This window comes from Haemaphysalis longicornis, unplaced genomic scaffold (genome assembly GCF_048455015.1).
Source record: "Haemaphysalis longicornis isolate Haplotype H1 unplaced genomic scaffold, Haemaphysalis longicornis Haplotype H1 scaffold_6, whole genome shotgun sequence".
NCBI lineage: Eukaryota > Metazoa > Arthropoda > Arachnida > Ixodida > Ixodidae > Haemaphysalis > Haemaphysalis longicornis.
In genome coordinates, this window is record NW_027526407.1 from 202,452,674 (window position 1) to 202,472,762 (window position 20,089).

A 20,089-nucleotide genomic window follows, 5' to 3' on the forward strand; every position below is an offset into this window, starting at 1 on the left:
GAGGAATGGCATGGTGATTGATGGATGGTTAAAAAAGAGATTGCGAGCCGTCGCGTCAGTGATTATAATATTACATGGAGGATTAGTCAACGATGCAATCTTGAGAGCATGCGTTATTGCTATATACGTCCGCGGGTGCTCTAAGCACCGTTGGTCACACTCAACATATAAGCTTTGGATGGGACTTGTCCGAAAGGCATCCGACGCAAGCCGGAGCCCTAGGTGGAGGACTGGATCCAACATTTTTAAGGCTGTTTTAGTGGTGGATTCATATAGTACACTGCCATAGCCCAGGAGCGACCTCACCAAACTGTTGAAGAGGCGCAGAAGGCACGTTTTATCTGCTCCATAGGACTGGTGGGGCAAGATTTTCTGTATGCTCATTGGCCTGATGCATTTATTTTTTAGTTGTTTAATGTGCGGAATAAACGTAAGCTTGTCGTTTAGCACAACATCAAGGAATGTATGTTTCTTTTTTGACGGAATGGCCGCCCCATTGAGTATAATATCAGGGTCAGGCCTCATACCACGCTGCCTCGACAACAAAACACAGGTACTCTTTACGGGTGTTACCTTAAAGCCATTCTCATCAGCCCACTTGGCAAGCCTGTTCACACCCAGTTGGACCTGCCGCTCAAACATGATTTAAAACTAATATGTATATAATCCACATACACGGAGTAATAAATAGTTGGCGGCAGTGCCTATCGAAGAGTGTTCGTCTTAATGATAAATAGTGTACAGCTAAGTACCCCGCCATGTGGAACTCCGTTTTCTTGTGTGTGTATTTCCGAAAGTGCTGCGCCAACTCTTACTCAGAAGATGCATACGCTCAGACAAGTAGCTTTCTAGTGTGTTCAGCGTGTTTCCTTATACAGACTATGACTTCAGGTCATGCCGGATACCGCATTGCGAGGCAGTGTCATACGCGTTTTTAAATCGAAGAAAATAGACATGCAGTGGTGCCTGTGAACGAATGCATCCTTCATGTACGACTCCAAGGCCACCAACTGGTTAGTCGTGCATCTGCCTGACCGAAATCGTGCCTGGCAGCTATCGTGGATTCTGTGATATTTTAAGTACATAAGTCGTGCTGTATTATTCTTTTCCACAACTTGCTTAGGCAGCTGGTAAGGGCAATGGGACGATAACTAGATGGGGAGGAAGGATCCTCGCCTTCTTTCAGAACTGGTATCACTATTGACTCTATCCACGCCCGTGGAAAGAGTCCAAGAGACCAAATTTTATTAAAGAGGTAAAGAGGAGCATCAATTGTTTCCGCGTCGAGGTTTCATATCATTTTGTAGGAGATTTGGTCTGGGCCAGGTGCTGATTTTTTACATGTGGCCAGGGCAGCATAAAACTCCTGGAGCGAGAATAGGGAGTGGTAACAGCCCTTCGATTGCTTGTTGTCCCGTATGGGTTTGTGCTCAGCGGACTTTTTATACTGCATAAATGTGCTCGTGTATTGTGACGAACTTGATACGTGTTCAAAGTGTTTTGCAAGCGTGTTTGCCTGGTGCTCAAGCGTGTTACCTCTGGTGCTGACAACGGATAAATTGATTGTCTTGTGTCTTTTGGGGTTCGTTATTCGATTCTAAACCTTGGCTGTGTCAGTGTAACAATTAATAGATGATATAAAAGACCTGTAACTGTTGGTTTTGGCTTCTTTGCAGATGCCCTTTCCCATGGCTTTGGCGTGCCTAAAATCTATGAGGTTCTGGGGAGTGAGGAATCTACGAAGAACACCCCAGGCATTATTTTGTGTTTGTCCTGCAAGCCTGCATTCTTCATTCCACCAAGGACTCCTCAGATTAGAAGTACCACAAGATGCCTGGGAAATGGAACTTCGGGCAGTCTCAAGGATATGACAAGTAAGAAAACTACAAGATTCATCGATGCTTAAGTGACTGAAGGTTGCGTAAGAGAGTTTTGATTTTTCATTAAACTTTTCCCAGTCGGCACCGGATTCTCTGAACTTTTTATGTGAGATGGAACTGCCGGAGCCTGTTTCTATACATCTGAGGGTAGCTGGGAAGTGGTCACTTCCATAGGGGTTAGTGTCGAACTCCCATTCAACCGACCGAAAAAGATTGGAAGACCCAATTGCCAGATTGATGTGAGAATATGTCTGGTGTATTTGACAGTAGTATGTCGGCTATTGTTTGTTGAATAGGCAAGCACCAGATGATGAAAGAAACCTTTCCAGCAAGCGGCCCCGGGTATCTGTACGTTCAGATCCGCAGAGTTCACAATGAGCATTAGGATCGAGTACTAACAAAAAAGTTGGTGGAAGCTCGTCTCGAAAGCTGAACTTGATAGGCAGTAGTCAGGAGGAATGACAAGCAGCAGGCTGTAATACCCTATTAAAATTATTGCCTGGAAAGCCACTACTTCGAGAGGAGTAAGTAACTGAAGGAATTGCCAGGCGATAGATTTTTGCACGACAATCGCTACACCACCAGAGGAGTGAGTGCACCTGTCATTTGTCTTTCCTGAATACTGTTTTTTGAGTGAGGAAGTTGGTTTGTGTGGGGTTTAGGTGTTTTGCTTGTACGCACATAATATTTTGCTGGTGCTTGTGGAGGATTTCCTAGATGTCATCAAGATTTTTCATTAGGCCCCTACAGTTTTATTGCAATATACTTTGGGTTACAATAAAAGCCGAGGAGTATTACGTTGCTGTGTATGGGGTTTTCTGAGTGATGCTACCTACGTAACTGAGCCTGAATCAGGGCCCGTGACTCGGGGAGCTCAGGGTTTATTCCCGCGACCAAAACTGCCGCGATGCTCTTTTGACGACGGGGATGCAGGCCGAGATGGCGTAGTCTCTATGTCGTCTTCGGAGTTTTGAGGCGTTGACGAGATTGACATCTTACGACGCCCACCCCGCTACATGTTTAATGGAAGGGCAGGAGATCCCGCCGCCACCTTTTTTGTTATGTTGGAGATGGCTGCGGAAGAGTGGCCTCGCGCTTCCACATCCATTGCCACTGGTGCTTCGGTGGCGGCAACGGAAACGCCAGTTTTAATGTTTTTTTTTTTCTTGGGCAACACCTGCAACCGCAGCAGGAGTTGCAACAGTGTTTTGGGCTATCAAATGTAGCGCATCGGGTGGCGGAAGCGGGGCCAAGTCAGCTTCGCTGACCTGAGTACCCGCGGAAAGCGGACCCCGCCCTACCGCCCGGCGGGCTGCGTCGGCGTAGCTCCCTCAAGGGAGCAGTGCATGCCGTTTACGCGCTTCTGGGAATAACAGAGTTTGGGTGACTTTGAGGTTGATGATCTCTTTTTCTTGCTTGAATTTCTGGCAAGATCAAGAATATGCTGCGTGGGGTCCATCACAGTTGCTGTACTTGAATTGTGTTGACTTGCACTCGTCAGGCAGATGGTCGTGTCCTGCGCACTTAGCACACGTTTGTTTAACTTGGCACCCATTGGTGTCATGCCCATTCCGTTGGCACTTAAGCAACGGCGTGGGTTGGGTATATACACTAAGGTCTTGCAGTGAATAAAGCCAGCGTTGACGGACTCTGGCAACGTGCAACGATCAAAGGTTAATATGATATGCCTTGTCTTTATTTCCTTTCCGTCACGTCTCATTGTGATGTATCGAACAGCGGTAACCCCCTGCTCGCGCAAACCTTCAAGGAGGTCCGAGTCAGTTTCATTTATCAGTTTTGCCTCAGAAATGACACCTTGGCAGCTGTTGAGGGTGCGGTGGGGAGTTACAGTGATATCAAAATCGGCTAACTTCGTTTGCTTCAGGAGCGTCTTCGATTGCTCCGTGTTGTTCACTTCGATAAGCAGGTCTCCAGAGTTTAGTTTTTTTCGCTCGGTAGTTTTTGCCTACGAGACTTTCAATTAACTTTGATACTAAGAGCACAGACCTGCTGGTAATCGGCGTTGCCTTATCAGCTGCCTGCATTATCCGGAAGCGTGGAAAGTTGTCGCGATTGGTAAAAAGCAGGTTTAAAATAGGCTTGAAAATAGCTTCGGTGCGGGCACTTTTTCGGGCCCGATCATTTGAAGAGTGGGGTTTTGAAAATACCATGCGCCGTAGTATAAAGCATGGAACGGTGGTTCATTCTTCATTGACCTTACCCTGGTAGTCTATGATGTCCCGGAGCTGCCTGCCTGGTAGAACGACAGGGAGCCATTCGTCCGGAGCTTGGCCAGGGCTCCGACGGGCACCGTTTGCGGATTCTATCCTTCACCTTTCAACAGCTCGCCACGGTTGGACACCGCTTATGTATGGGAGCTTGGGGTCCGAGGTGTCGCTGCTCACCGTCACCATAAATACTCAAGGTGCCCCGTGCGGGCAGTCTTATAGACATACACTGGATGGAGATGTAATTAATTTGTGGTAATTAATGCATTTATTCAGGATTTTGGGATTATTTTATATCACTGTATACTTACTTGCGGCCTAGCACCAGCAGACGCCATCGAAATGGCGCAGCACGAAGATTATTCCCAACATTTTGCATATAAGTAACTGGTGCCGCTGTTGCGCAATGAGAATGAATCCGGCTTCGTAACTCGCGGGGCCTAGCTGCGATCCCGACCAGGGGAAGCGGTGATCTTTTTGAAGCCTCTGTTTGGGTGCGTGAGGCCGCGTGGCGCGTTTCTCTCATGGCTAGACAGCATGATCCAGAGTGAGCTACGACGACAAGCCGGGCCCCGAAAGGGCTGCATACTTGAAATACATGTAAAATTTGAAGTCAAGGTCAAAGTCAAGGTCAGTGTTTATTTCAACATTGTATATGCTGACTTGCTAAGGGCACAGGCAAAAAAGGCATCTTGGGCTTGACGAGGCTTGCGTTCCTTATACAGTTCAAACAGCAGTTGCAATGAATATTCTTGTACAGTGAACATACAACTTGGCAGGTTAATTCAAAGAAGATAAAAGAGAACGTTTTTATACAGCGGCGGTTTTTTGGTAGAATTAGCCATAAGTATTGTGAGGGGCGACGCGGGCCAGCGAGGGCCCGAGACGCGACCAAGGCACTCGAAGGCAGAAAACTAGCTTTATTAGCGAGGCAAGACGCCTCGAGGAGCCTCTCAAGCTACTACCGCCGGCCGCGCGCCGCACACTCGCTTTGCTCGGCTTCGTGCTCCCTTTCGATGTGGCCGGCAAGTGTCGCCGTAGTCTGTGCGCTTGCGGCGCTGGCTTCTGATGTGTCGGGCAGGTGTCGCTAGTAGTCGGTGCGCTGGCTCACATCCGGCTCCTCTCTGTTGGACCAAGTCCCTTTGGCCACGGAAGTGGCACTGCTTGCTGCCTTCATTGTGAGAGGGAATAATCCTTCAAGCGCTCGGGTAGGCGCCTTTGGCGCTGGGGGTTCATGCGGCTTCCGCTCCAGGGGCTCCGCTGGCAGCTTCCACTCCAGAGGCTCTGGTCGTAACTTCCGTTCCGAGGGTTCTGGTGGTGGCTTCTGCTTTGCCGACACCGGGGCTTTTTGGCCGAATTCTTGGGCTGATGCAATTTGGAAGACTCCTTTTTCTTCCGTTCTGACTTCTGCTTCCGCGGTTTGTTGGAAGGGGGAGGCGGCGACGATGGTGGACGACGTAGAACGGAGCTGCTCATTGAAGGCTTTGCGGAGGCGGGTTCTGCGTGTGCTGGCGGTGGAAGCGAAGAGACTTTCAATGCTGCTTCTTTTTGAGAACTGTGCCCCTTGGAGGAACGCTTTTTGTAGCTTTTGTCCTTCGACTTGTCTCGGTGCTTTTGCGATGACTTGTCTGCTCGCCTTGAATCAGTTTCTGACGATGAACTTTTGGCCTCAGATAATTTTGGCTCTGTAATTTTGGCTTCCAACTGCTTTAGGTCGGGTGGCTTGTGCTCTGCATTGTGCTCAACATCTCCTGCAGATTAAGGTTTGGCGTCACATGACTTGTTTTTCTCCTGGGGTGGATCTTTGTGCCGCTCCTTGTTTCTTGAACTGCTCTTGTGCGCTTTACTGCTCGATGAGGATGAGGGCTTGCGGGAACTGCCACTTGTGCTGTTGCTGCTGCGACTTTTGCTCAACTTGCTTTTGGATTGGCTGCGTTTCTGCTCAACTATTGGAGAAGCAGCTTGCTTGCATGCCGGAGAGGGGCTGTAGGTGTTTGGAACATTATCTTGGCAAGATAGTGGTAACCACGGCTGCTCTTCTGGTCCCGGGAGTGGCAAACGCTGGAGGCCTGCTGATCTGTGATGTCCAGGCATATGGTGATTGAAAGAGGGCCCCTGGATCATAACAGCGTTCGACATCCTGGGCAACAGTCGTTCATGGCACCGAACAATCGTTCATGTGGGTGCGTGGCGAATTTCAGTTGGCATGGGTGGCTGAAACACCAATTGTGCATGGCTTGCAGAAAACCAGTCTTCACCTAATATAAGTGGCACAGCATTATTATGGAGGGCGGCTGCTTCAACCAAGGCGGTGATAGGTCCGACAGAAACCTTCAAACATACGGCACCAGCTGGAGCTACTGTTTCTCCACCGACGACGACTAGAGGGGGTCTAGTCCAGGGCAAGAGGGGCAAAGAGCTGACCAGGCAGCGGGAAACAAGCGTCACTTTCGATCCACTGTCGGGAAATGCATCCACTTGACCAATCCCAGCAATTGTGGTGGTAACAAGGGCACACTGGACCAGTGATCCATCGAGGGTTTCCGAAGGGGTACTGTGGAGAGCTGGGGAAGAATGTGTACTAGACGTTGGAGCGGTAGCTCTAGATGGACACTTGGATGCGAGATGTCCTTTTTGGAGGCATTGGAAGCACACAGCTTCGGCCAAGTTCTGTCCAGGACGGTAGGCAGGAGCACCATGTTAAGCGGAGATGGTGTGGTATCGGAACTCTTGTTGGTCTGGTGGCAGGGCTGAAATTCGCTGTGGCCGGCTCGTTCTGTCTGACACAGCCTGAGGATTCATGTACACTGAGTTGCGGGAAGGCGACTGTAGGCTTGGAGTGGGTGGTGTGGCGTTTAGATACCCTGGGCGTGAAAATGGCCGAATGGTTCAGTGTTTGATCAAGCTGAGTGACAATGTCCATATTCTGCGACGGTCGCTGGGCGTTGTGCTGCTATAGTAGTGGCCAGGTTCGAGTCGGCAATGCCTTGAAGGGCACACTCTATGCGCTGAGTGTCCGCGAGAGTGACTGGGCATCCAGAGATGAGCTTCAGCTTTTCCAGAGAGTAGTTGACAAGATTCTCTTCGTGTGCTTGCACGCGACAAGTAACTGCTTGTTGCCACTGCAGCAAGGTCTGCTTGGCGCTGAATTGTTCTAGGAACGCTTGCTTGAACGTTTCCCACGTCGGGCATTGACGGCCAATCACGACTTTCCAATCAGCGGCCGCTCCACGAAGTTTTACCATTGGTGACGGCGAGTAGTGTTGAAGGCTGCCACGAAGCAAGGTTTTAAGTTCGCTCCAACTCTTCAATCCAGTGGGACGCTGAAATGCCGCCGTCCCCACTGTAAGTAGGAAGCGATGCGGACAGGTCTGGAAGAGTGGTGACTTGAACAGGGACTGCAGCGCGTTGCGACACATGAAGGAGCTGCTGAAGTAAACCTGTCAGCAACTCGGTAGTTTGTGCTGCATCGGAGCTCGGCGGAGGCGGTGCTGTGTCAGGGCGCTGGGTGGACGCCGCGGAGTCTGGGGAAGTGGGCGTGGCTGAGCGGTTTTGAGCGATGTCGGTGATAAGGCGGTTTATTACTTCTTCCTTCGGCCCGGTAGCGTCCAGGTTTCGGCGAGCCAACTCTTCACGGAGATAATCTGCTGTAAAGCCTGCGAGGTCCTCTGGCGTAGACTCGTTCCAATTCACGAGCGGCATGGCGGTACACGGCAGCAAACTGGCTACGAGACGAGAGGGCGAGTAGGGCGAACGGTTTGGGCACTGAAGGCAGGTTACTTCATCGGGCGGGCAGGCGCCAACACGACAGTCGGCGAAACACAGGGCGAAGCGCGAAATGGCTCCGGCGAAGTGGGCGGTAGCACCTGCACACGGAGGGAGCGCTGGGCGACGAAACTTCACGGGGCGATGCTCCAGGCACGGTTCGGGGTCGACTGCGCCAGTTGTGAGGGGCGACGCGGGCCAGCGAGGGCCCGAGACGCGACCAAGGCACTCGAAGGCAGAAAACTAACTTTATTAGCGAGGCAAGACGCCTCGAGGAGCCTCTCAAGCTACTACCGCCGGCCGCGCGCCGCACACTCGCTCTGCTCGGCTTCGTGCTCCCTTTCGATGTGGCCGGCAGGTGTCGCCGTAGTCTGTGCGCTTGCGGCGCTGGCTTCTAATGTGTCGGGCAGGTGTCGCTAGTAGTCGGTGCGCCGGCTCACAGTATACTTGAAAGAAACAGGCATAAGTACGTTGGGAGAAAAAACAATTTTCTGGTACACTTAGCCATAATACATACATTGAACTAAAACTCATATTGTCTTCGAGATAAAAACCATTTAAAACAATTTAAAAGCAATTTCCTGGCACGCTTAGTCCTATAAAATCTATAAACCCAAAGAGGCTTAAGTACATTTAAAAAAAAACAGCCAGTGACAGGGTAACAAAAAGTCGAACAAAATTTCTTAGTGTCTCTAGAAATAACAGTAATCATCATCATACTAAACCGGACTATATGATAAATCTGGGGTTTTAAAGCTCAAAAGGAATTTAATGTGGTCGGTAGGATATGTTTAAGCATTTGTCGACCGTATTTGTTGCGTGTGTAGGGAATACTCCATGTGTGCGTGCAACGAGTATCGTAGGCACGAGGACGGTTTGTTAATCCAGCGAGCTGCGTTAAGTATAGGTCGTTGTTTTTGATATATAGTGTGTATCGCGCGAGCAATACCAAATTGTACAAATCATGTACATAAATGATGTTTAGTTCCTGGAAAATGGGGCCTGTGTGCTTGTCACATGCTACAGTTTCAATTGCCCTAGCGGCCTTATGTGTAGTCAACGGATGTTATCCAGATTTGTAACGGTTGTGGTACCCCACACAAGAAGAGAATTGCGTAATGTTGACCAGAAAAGAGAATTATATAGTGGGTAATTTTATATATTGGGGTCACAAGAAACGTAAGCGGCACAACACGCCAACAATAGATGGCGCCAACGTGAGCATTCCAGAACACGTGTTCGTGAAAGACAACCCAACGATTTTTTACCGTTTAACCAGCTCCACATTACATGGCCCAATTGTTAAACGAAGATCAGAGTCAATTCTTTTGTTTCTGGCTCGAAAAAGCACCGATTTCGTGTTAAAAACGTTTATGCTTAAGGAATTAATTATACTATACGTATTTAAAAGCCTTTATTTCAAGTTCATGTAATGTTGGTTCTTGGAAATATAGAATGGTGTCGTCAGCATATACAATTATTTTACAGCATTTGTCAATGTTTACGATATTATTTATGTATTAATTAAATAGCAGTGGCCCGAGGATGCGACCTTGTGGTACACCACCTAGCAAAGTCTTAAAATTTGATGTATAATGTTTTATGATTACTTGTTGTTTCCGCTCACACAAATAACTCTTTATAAGGGAAAGAAACGTATCTGGAAAACCATAATTGTCAAGTTTTTAGACAACAGTGTTGTTATTCATTTGAGCGAATGCTTTCGAGTAGTCAAATAATACTCCCAAAGTATAAGTTGCTTTCTCCGAAGATTCTAGTATTATCTCCTTCTGTAATATTATTGCCATTTTAGTAGATCGATTTTTCATAAAGCCGAATTGCAAATGGGTAATGATCGTAGGTTTTTTTATAAAAGCTGACATTCTTTTATGAATCAACTTTTCGATTAATTTAGAAAATATTGGCAGTACTGATATAGGTCTATAGTTAGACATGTCATAGATATCACCACTCTTATAAATTACGGAAACTTTCGCTAACTGCAAGGTCTTTGGGAATTTCCCGTGTGTCGCGTTCACCGCTGCAAGTGAAGCAATCAAGATCCGGTGGCCACGCCAGGGGAGTGAAACTTCCTATACCTTGCATGGGACGCGATATTCGCTCTCAGCGCCGGACAAACCACTGGTGTTTGGGGGCGGTACTAGAAACATGGCGGCGTGTTGCAGACATGCACTGGGAAACGCCATTTTAATGAGGACTGAAAAGCCGAGAGGGGGGGGGGGCAATTTAGCGCCAAATTCAATTGGGATGCACATGCAAGGTAAATTGAGCGAGTAAACTATATTCAGATGGCCAGCGCACGACCTCGTTCCTGTTGCGCAACCCGCCACATTATCTAAAGGGCAATTGTTTTGTTCTGATTGATGAAGTTTTGCGCGTCCACTTCTTTTTGCACCACTTATTCTAAGTACGACTTTGTTTTGGTTTGTTAGTACACACAATCTAGACAAGAATAAAGAGTACAGGTATTTTCATTTTTATTGCCTAAATGTACCATTCATACAGTAAAAACACAACTTGGATATTTTGCGCTTTTAGTCGCAAAAAAAAGTGTATGGCACTTGGCCGCATGTTATTAACTAGGTATCCAGCCAGCGCATATGTGTCCAGTGCCTTGTTTGTCCAAGGTCCACATAGTCTCTGCTGGTAAAATCGGCAGGACAGCCGGTAGCTGCTGTAGATCTGTCATGGTGGTAAAGGAGCCGGGTCCTGCCTCCTCTCACACTGCAGCCAAACGCGAGATCTGGAACGTCAAGAAGCACGTTTGTGTATTTGGGTTAGAATGAATACTAGCTTTAATGCTGCTTTCAGGCGCACATAGTTTTGAGTGAAAACTGGCATCTGTGTGCGAAATAAACGTGATCTGATATGTTTGGAATCTTTCTTTGTTAAAATAATTTTGGCTACAAAGACGACTTGTGACAACACCAATCGTAAAGGCACATTTTAAATTAAAATCAGCCTTTATTACTGAGAGACGCGGATACGTTTTTCTATTCGTGCTATCATAATGTTCGGGGGCAACGACCCACCTTTCCTCCTAATCCAAAATACATTTCTGCAAACAAAAGCAGCCATCCCACACTAAAATCGCTGGGAAATTATTCATGCATATATTCTTTCGCGCACTGTGTATTCTTCAAGTATTTCTCGGGCCCTGGAGTAAACCGGATATAAAAACCTTATTTAAGAGCCTCTAATAAATTGCCAGCAAAGGTTAAGCCTGCATTGTCTAATTATTTATCGCCTTATAGCTGTAACTGCGTTCTTGTGAATATATTGTTCTTGTACTTAAAGCTGAAACTCGATGCACGGATCTGAAGCGTAAATTATAAATTATAAGTGGTGGAATTATAGTTATGATTGTATTATATAAACATATACAGTAATTGCTTAGTTTGTATATTTATTGCTACAAATTCATTCTTCTATGTTCCGCTGATTCACGTGAAGAGAATATGCAGAACACACAATTGAACCATATTAAAATAGTGTATGTAGTCATTACTGAGTTAACATAGTGCTAAGAAGACGATGTAAACCTATGGACCCACCCTTTCAGCCAAAAGTGTAGGAAGATGCCGTCACCCGGCTGTAGACATACATAGGCTGATAATAATAACGATAACAATATTACTGGTAATATTTATAATCTTCACACTATAATAACAACAACGCAGGCAATCAAAACCTAATAAAATTGCAGATAGGATCACACTGTTCCATTAGTTATTGTATATGTTGCCTGGTATACATTTTTCTGCATACCGTGCATACTTGCGCTAAAATGCAAAACACACGATCGAAACACATCAAATCAACCACGCACGTATAAACAAACGTGTGTAGTTAATGTAGACACTGAATTGGTTGTCAGATGCTCTGTCACGCATTTCATGCGTAATTAAAAGGTCAAAGAAGACGATCAGAATGTAATAAACAAATAGTGCACGTGTAGCCAACTTAAATTATAAAGCTACTGCTGCAACCGCACCCTGCTATCTCGTGCAGGCGTAGAAAAGCAAAACGAGCAGCATGCCGATCGTACATTTTGTCCACCAGCATCCAAAAGAATTTTATGCGGCCTGGCGTGAAGAATTTTGACACCACTCAGCACAGCACGATCTGTGATGACGGCGCGAATCCATTCATGCGTCTGGTTCAATGAAACAAACTTTCCGGTAGTAAAAACGGCACTAGGTTATAGAAATAGAAAACTTGTTAGAAATAGAAAAACCCATAACCCTAGGATCGTAGCATACCTGTGGGCGTGACAAGAAACGCCCCTTTTCAGCGGTGCGAAGTTGAAAGGCGCGGTTCAAGTTTTCCACTCCGGGTGGCACTCGTATTTTTGCAATCTCAAACTGCACCTTTTAAGTTCACTTGCATATTAAAAACTCCGTAATTAATAAGTAACCTGGTAATAAATATAAAATGCAACAACAACGTTCATTTATCCTCGTATGTAGTACAGCCCGAAAACGGTAGGATCGCGGCAATAATGGGACAGAAAATCGGCGGAGGTTCCCTCCCCTGGCCACACACCTTCACAGAGTGAATTAGTGCTGATTTTAACGCGGTAGCGTTATAGGCTCATTTTTTGATTTTGGCGTGGCTGCTAGCCGTTCGGTATCAGCTGTGATCATCAAGCGTCCACGAAAGTGCGTAATCAGTGCGAACAGGAAACTACAACAGAGGCAGCCAGCTACAAAGGCTCGCCTGAATCAGAAATGCCGAGCAGCGGCGATTGGATTGTTGAAAAGAAGAAAATGATACTACGGCCAAAGCGAAAACAAATAAGATGCGGAATTTGAGCACGCGTCGCGCCTGCGCACTGAAGTTCGTTGCTGAACAGACACGGTTGGCAGCCGTGCCCGCAACATATGCAACCACCAAAGCACCTCTCCGACGGCCTAAGTTGATGCTGGTGCCAACATTGTGTCATCTAACTAAATTTAATAAAAGGGGTGGGGGGCAAAGAATTAATACCACTTTTAAAACCCGAGAGAAGCCTACATTGTAACCAGAGACGAACTAGAATGTACCACAATTCGAAAGAAATTCAATTATATATGGTGCTTATTTACAAGAATTTTAAAACAACTTAAAACTTTTTGTATTGGCATCGCTGTTGCTGTCGAATAATTGCGTCACACATAAAAAAAGCCTAAATATCGGCTAGCACGTGAACCCCGAAAGAATTCACGTATGAGTCCTTGGCATAATACTACAGAGAAGCGGAAGAGCCGATCCCACCGTCGCCAAAACACATGAAATCTTTAACCATTTAGCCAACATTGTAAAACTCCTGTGCAGCGCAAGTGCAAGACGAGAGAAGATTAACCTTGTTCAGGCATTAATTATGAGCCGGATATCGTGCAGACAGCAGTACCAGAAACTACTTACCTGGACTGCAAAAGGTCGAATACACACCATTATCAGGGCAGCATATAGGGCCGCCCTGACCCTCTCTATTTTCAGTCACAGCAAGGGCCTTTACATTGTGTTTTATAAACATTTGCAGACCTCATTCATCTGGCGCACTCTCCTAGCCCACTCGCCACTATGCTAGCACAAAAGGAATGCCTTGGAAAAACAATATGAGGATCAGTCATGCTATAAAATATAGGCACGTCTCCAGAAAAAAACGGGTGGACGCCACGATGGACACGTCACCAATTCGGCGACTTTCCATAAAAGCGCTCTTCCTACTGAAAAGTATACATCCGACACCACGCGATAACAGGTGACAAGCAACGATCGAATTGCTTTAAAAAAAATTTGCAAAACCATAAAAAAAACAGTATGCGCCGGCGCGTGGACGTTCCTAAGTAGAAAGGCAACGACTGTCCTGCGCGAGTACCGTGGCAATCGCAGTAATTGCATTACCCTCCTACGCACGGGAACTGAATTCTCTTTGCGATCCCACTGCAGGAATAGAAATACATGCCTAAACATATTACACACGCTCAAGAGCCTCTTTACTACAGGCAAAGTACCTAACGATTGAGAAAGATTCTCACAACGGTAACAGTTCACAATAAAAAGCGCAAGAAAATGAAATAAACGTATCTTCAATGAATCAATCCACTCGAACAAACGGGTCTGGAACGCAGAGGCACAGCTGGCAAAGATCCACTTAAACTCTCATACCATGCTCCCTGTTCGCCACGACTATCACGGTCCCCTTCCGAAAAATATGGAAAATGCCTCTTCATTCTACGCCTAGGAACATCATCCTAGAAATACAATCTGCAAATCTAGATAGGTGAATATGTTTGCTAGGAAATGTCCTACAATAACATAGATCTGTGGTAAATACGAGAAACAACCCTCTGTACTCTGTGAAAACTGGCCATATTGAAGCATATGCTCAGGAGTGAGCAACTCAAACAATACATATCCAAATGTTACCGACAAATGACAGGCTGCTGTGTCGAGCTTCTCACCTCAAGGTCAGCGTGAGCTTGTTCTCGGGTCATGAAATTCTGGTTCTACCCATAACGTCTACCATCTCTTTGTCCCCATACCCCAAACGTTCAATAAATCTTACTCGACAAAGATATTTCCTTCTTTCTCTCTCTCTCTCGCGCGCGCTGTCGATTTCTCTTATAAAAAAACCGAAGAGGTCCGTCGGGCCACCACGATAAACCCTTTTAAACGTTGACAATGTTACTTTCTCTCTTGAACTGACCAACAGCCCGTGGCCTCAATTTTTCACGCCAACATCTTAAGTTACGAAAGCGTGATGACCCCTAAATTTTCTGTTCTGCAGTGATTAAAAGCATTGCGGCTAGCCCAGCTCTCACCATTGAACTTCACTGCCTGGAAACCACAAATGGTGAATACAGCAACTCCGTTACAAAACGCCCTCTCGAGGCCTAGGTAACTCTAGCGCGTCATACATCTTAAGACCAAAACGTAGATAAAACCTGCAACTTTTTTTTGTTGCGCAGTTTGTGCCTGCTTTTTAAAGCGCTTGGCCCGGATGAGGGACCGATTGTTAAACATCTGTATCGAGGCATCGAGTACAATTTAATGGCGGCGCCTCTACCGCAATCGGCTGGCTTTGGAAATCCGGGAAAGGTAATTTTAGAAATAAAACTCCCACCCATTTCCGATTTGCAGCTGTGCTAAAGAAGTGCGCTGACTTGCTGCGTTCTCATAGTTTCCAAAAACAGTCGTATCCTGCCACCATCACGCAAACAGTGCAGTTCACTCATTGCGCTCTTGTGGGAGCGCCGAATTAGGTATGCCTGGCCGAAGGGGGATTGTGGTAAGAAGTTCACTTTCTTGTCTGAATATTTCGGTGTGTTCGACGAAGACTGTAACCAAGCAATTTGTGTTCCCACATTCGATAAAGTAAGCAACACATAAGAAGCTATGAAGACAGCGGGATCAGTGATGCAAAATTTAAAACACATGGCTTCGCTGAGAAGAACCACGCTGTATCGTGCGAATGCGGTGTACCTACATTGCTGCCTACAAGGTGTTTTCAATGCAACATTGCACGTGTGGTTTAATCACGGGGTTGTAACGCATGGATTGCCTTCAGATTACGCACATAGCATTCATAGCCCAGACACTAATTTTATTGATCGACACTCCAACAGCTTGCGCTCAAAGTGATTTTATTATTCATTGGTTGTTTCACTCATGCTGAATTAGGCATCACGTTTTTAAAGCATTTGAGATACACCTTTTCCGAACGAAATACCCGTGCATATGTCTCTCTTTTTTGCAATACTAGCAGCTACCGTGGGGTGTGTGTCACCTTAGGTCTAGCATTTTATTTGGAGGCGTTACGAGGTCAACCAATGATGGTGGCGGCTAGCTTTTATGAGCAATGCCAGTAACCCGCGAGGGTAAGGAAGTAAGGTAGCGAGGGTTGAGCTCGTATGATTTCATTCCGTATACGAGTCATCTTGAGCGCCGGAAAAGACCAGCCATTCCCTACCCCCCGATATCCTGGCCTTCTCACGATGGCGAGACGTCCTGTTCGGATTCACATTGTGTCTGGGTATCTTCAGTGGAGGTTGCGGGCAATAAAGCGTGGTATAGTTGAAGCTTCAGATGAAATCACTCGCAGTAAAAGCAATAGCGATATCACATGGCACAATGCATTTACTGTGCACCACATAACCTAGCGCCTGCAGTAACGCGATAATTGCGGAACGGGTAAGCCTGACCTTTTTTTGGAAACGAAATTTCCAATTGCTTACCGCGTCAAGATACCAGCAAGCGACGTCGGAAATGCTTCTGGGTAAAAATGTAGGGTAATTTTAGTCCTCGTCAGTCGGTCCCTCAGAACGTTTGTTTTTTCTTCTGACTCTCTGTCTGTCGCTGGGGCGAATCAGCCAGAAAGGCTATTAGAGTATCTGCTCCTTAGTGTGTCGTTGAATCAGAGTCACTGTTAAGTGACCATTTCTGATTTTTGACCAGTGCCTCAATCGTTCTTCGCCATGGGGTCACAGTGGGTCACGTTGTTTATAGGCGACACATCAACCACTCGACGTATGACGCACAAATTGCGAATGCCCACCGGTAATCAAGTGAGGACCAAAAAGAGGGATTATTTGGTACCGTTACAGCGGGGTTAATAATGCGACAGGGGAAAAAAGGGTGATACAAAGGCATATGAAATAAGTGAATGGGGGAGAGGCATGAGGAAAGTACGCGCAATATAGTCGTATGTTTGTATGTCTGGGAAAAGGATAGAAATAATCGGGCACATCCTGTGAGAATTCCACCGTATTCGTCCAATGATACATGGGGAAATATTTGCCTTCGCGAAGCCCTACGGTTTAGACGCAGCGCATAACTGAACTTCAACGCTGAAGAATTGACTAACAGGAGATCTGAGTTGACCACCAGGAGAACTAAGAGGAATTGCAAAGCGGGGAATAACAGCAACGGACAGCTACGACCTGTAAAACACACAATGCTTATTTTGAACCAGTCATTATTACCAGCGCTACAAATAGGGCAAGCGTACAACATCGACTATTTTTTGGGATGGCACTCGTTGCGAGTAATGAATCAATCATTTATACAGGGAGTGGAGCTGCAACAGAAGGAAGAAGATGAAAATAACTTTATTTTGCACAAGGATCCCCTAGACCGGAGCTCCCGGAATAGCCGACAGGGCCTTCTCTTGGCGTTCGACGAGTCTCCTTTGTACTTACTCGCTAGAGTCGGCCAGACTCCTTTCCTACGAAGCAAGGGTGGATTGGGTATGGGGGAAGGTTAGGCTTCTGTGTGCATGCCCAGGCAGTATACGATAGACGACAGGCTAGTTTTAGTCAGAAATTCAGTATAATAGTTTACCGTTAGTGGGATGCACAAAGAAAGGAGTAGAGTGGCAGGTGATGGATAAGATGTGATAAGACTGGATGGAAGGAAAAATAAGGGGTCGGCGAAAGAGGCAGAATTGAAGATCGAAAGGAGCAAGGCTGAGGATCCTGAAGGGCGTGTAGGCGAGGAGGTGTTACTTGACACAGAGGCAAAAACGCTATTGGTCACCGCCTTTAGTTGCTGCGAAGCATGAACATTGACGCCAAATTCTTGTATTTGAAAAAATGGTGAAGACTCAGTGTTTGAATGATGTATACAAGGCCCTTTACGCACCCCTCATGACTAAAGTACACATTTAGGCATTATTTCTTTTATAAAGCCCCTGACACTGCCGTAACCCCCATGGTGCCTACTGTTACAGCACTTGGGTGTTCTATTTTATTATATTTAAGGTGGATGGTTTATGCTGCCTAAAATTGTTCTGCCACCTTCACCACGTTATTTGTTATGCCTCTTCAAGTTCTGTCTGAATATTCTGTTGACGCCATTTCAGAAGATGTCGCTCAGAAAAATGGCGGCCTTCCTACTTTTGTTCGGGGTAACAATGGTGACTTCCATTCGACATAACACCAGGCCACCCCATATTGTGTTTATCCTTGCCGATGATCTCGTAAGTAACGCTGTGTCATTAGTCATTTTGTTGCTACAAATGCTATTATTGGCCGCTGCCAGACTCATTGTGAGCGTTTGCTGGAGATTTTTTTTTCTGTATAACTAGTGGTCTTTTGTCCGCAGCGGTTACTCTGTTGCGCTGATTAAAACCTGCGCGATTGGTAAATGCAGCGCGTGAAGCAGATAACATTAATCGCTAAACATACCAGAGGGCAAAAAGAGCCTGTGCGGCAGTGCCCTTTGGACTCAGTGATGCTGGCTCTAAAGCAAACTTTGTTTTAAAAGTAGCACTTTCCCAGTTCGTTTTTGGGGCATGATTTGTACACTGGATGAAAGAAATTCCCAGGTTCGGATTTTCCTAGCTTAAAGTACAGATACCCGTACGAGTCTTTTGAAACACTTTGTACTGCCATTATTGGCCGCCCAATACGCCAAGTGCTGTGAAGGCATTTTCCTCGTTAACGGCGTCTGCTCAAAGTAAATTTCCTAAGAGCCCTCTGGTGTCCCGTATTTGCCGTGGCCGCCACCCCAACTGAGCCCCACCTCTAGAGCCCCGACCAGCATCCTCTTTCTGCTGGTCCAGAGAAAGAGCTCTCTTTTTGCAATTACTTTTACACGCCGACTTCTTATCTACCTCCAACTCCGGCCACTGAGCAGACAATCACTAAGGCTACTCAGGATACAGTCATGGTAAGCGTCTTTAACAAGATGAGGCTACTCAGGTTTTATCGCCAACTTCGTCATCGTTGCAGGTAGTCACCACAATCAATTAACCATTCTATGCCAGCCTTACAACCATCCGAGCGCAGTCACTCATCAGGTTCACCGATCACACTCCACTACGTTTCTTCCTGCCACGGCCATCAAAAGAATAACCACCAAGACAATACCAGACTGCCAAACTTTTTTGAACTTTATTCGAAACCTTACACGCTTTTAAACGGTAGTGAAAAAGAGCATCCAGTACGCAGAATGGAGGCCCAGAGGTACCTACACCAAGATATACTCCTCTCCGCGTAATTGAAAAGAAAGAAACTTACTTTAAATATGTTTCCACCTTTTCTTGGCGGCCGGGATGCTTCAGCACTTGAATAACGTTGTTCAAGTGATGCCGCCATTATCGGCTGGCTCCCCTTCAGTTGCCGCAATAAATGCATTTGATCGGGAGTTTGAACAAACCCACCGCAGAAGCACAGCATAAATTTGAAGGTGTGCCTTGCGCGACGAGCAAATTACGCAGAGCGGTTATATGCTGGTTATAATTACAGCTTTCACAATACATACAGGCATAAAGAAATGATCTAAAGCATTTATCAGCCATGTTACAGGTTCCTTTATAGTCTGGGTTTCACACGCCAGAGGCGCCAAAGGCGGAAGGCATGTTCCAGAAGCAGACGCTCCAAATGCACTGCGGTACCACTGGTTCATAACTTCCAAATTTTCCAACTTTTATTGTTCAAACTTCTTAAACTTTTATTGTGCAATGTATAGTGGAAACAAATTCGACGAAAGCCGAGTCGGAACAGCAAATATTCTTGCACACAATTCATGATTCATGTACGAAAGCCAACATTTATCCTCAATAATAACCCTGACCGATGTTTGCTCAACTCAACCATTCGAATAGCCATCCCGGCGTGCGAAGGTGGATGACCAGCTCGCCCGACTGCGTATAACCAAACTGCCCAACAGTCCATACCACGGATCCATACTTGCCAACCAGAATGCAGCGCCGTCGCCAAGCACTGCGATGTATCCGACCACAGAGTTCATTCTGGCGGAACGGCCGTCCCCGGGGACTGAACGTAAACGAGGGAGAGGCTTCAATTTGAGTCGTGGCACATTCAACAAACTCCACGAAACCTTAATTGCTATAGTGCGAGAATGCCGTACATATACACGCACGGGCTATCCTCCACAGCTAATATCTTTCCCGACCTCGCTGAAAAAAGTAATGGACGCCGCTTCTGCGTGGCCCAAGTCACCCGTAAGGAAGGAATCGCTCTGGTTTCAAAACGTCAGCTTCTGAATTTATTGTGCCCTCGGTTAGAGCGTGTAGTCATATTTCTTAGCTGTAAATTTCCCACCACACAGAAATCTGTCAAATGTTCACGTTCACACTCACTGTAATTTACGTGGCTGTGTTTAATGAGTGCTTATCCGAACCGTCCCTCGTAACATGCATAAGTGCAATCCTACGGCGCGATTCGCTCCTTATATATAGAGGAT

The 20,089-nt window shown here is 46.4% G+C and overlaps 1 protein-coding gene across 1 annotated transcript in view; it reads left to right on the forward strand.

Annotated features, from left to right (window-relative positions):
- Positions 1–19,814: 19,814 nt before the first annotated feature.
- The window catches only part of LOC144143440 (arylsulfatase I-like), a 37,938-nt gene continuing 37,663 nt past the window's right edge, over positions 19,815–20,089 (forward strand). The window contains exon 1 of the mRNA XM_077675195.1: positions 19,815–19,847. Coding sequence (XP_077531321.1) covers positions 19,815–19,847 — 33 coding nt within the window. The remainder of the gene's footprint in view (positions 19,848–20,089) is intronic.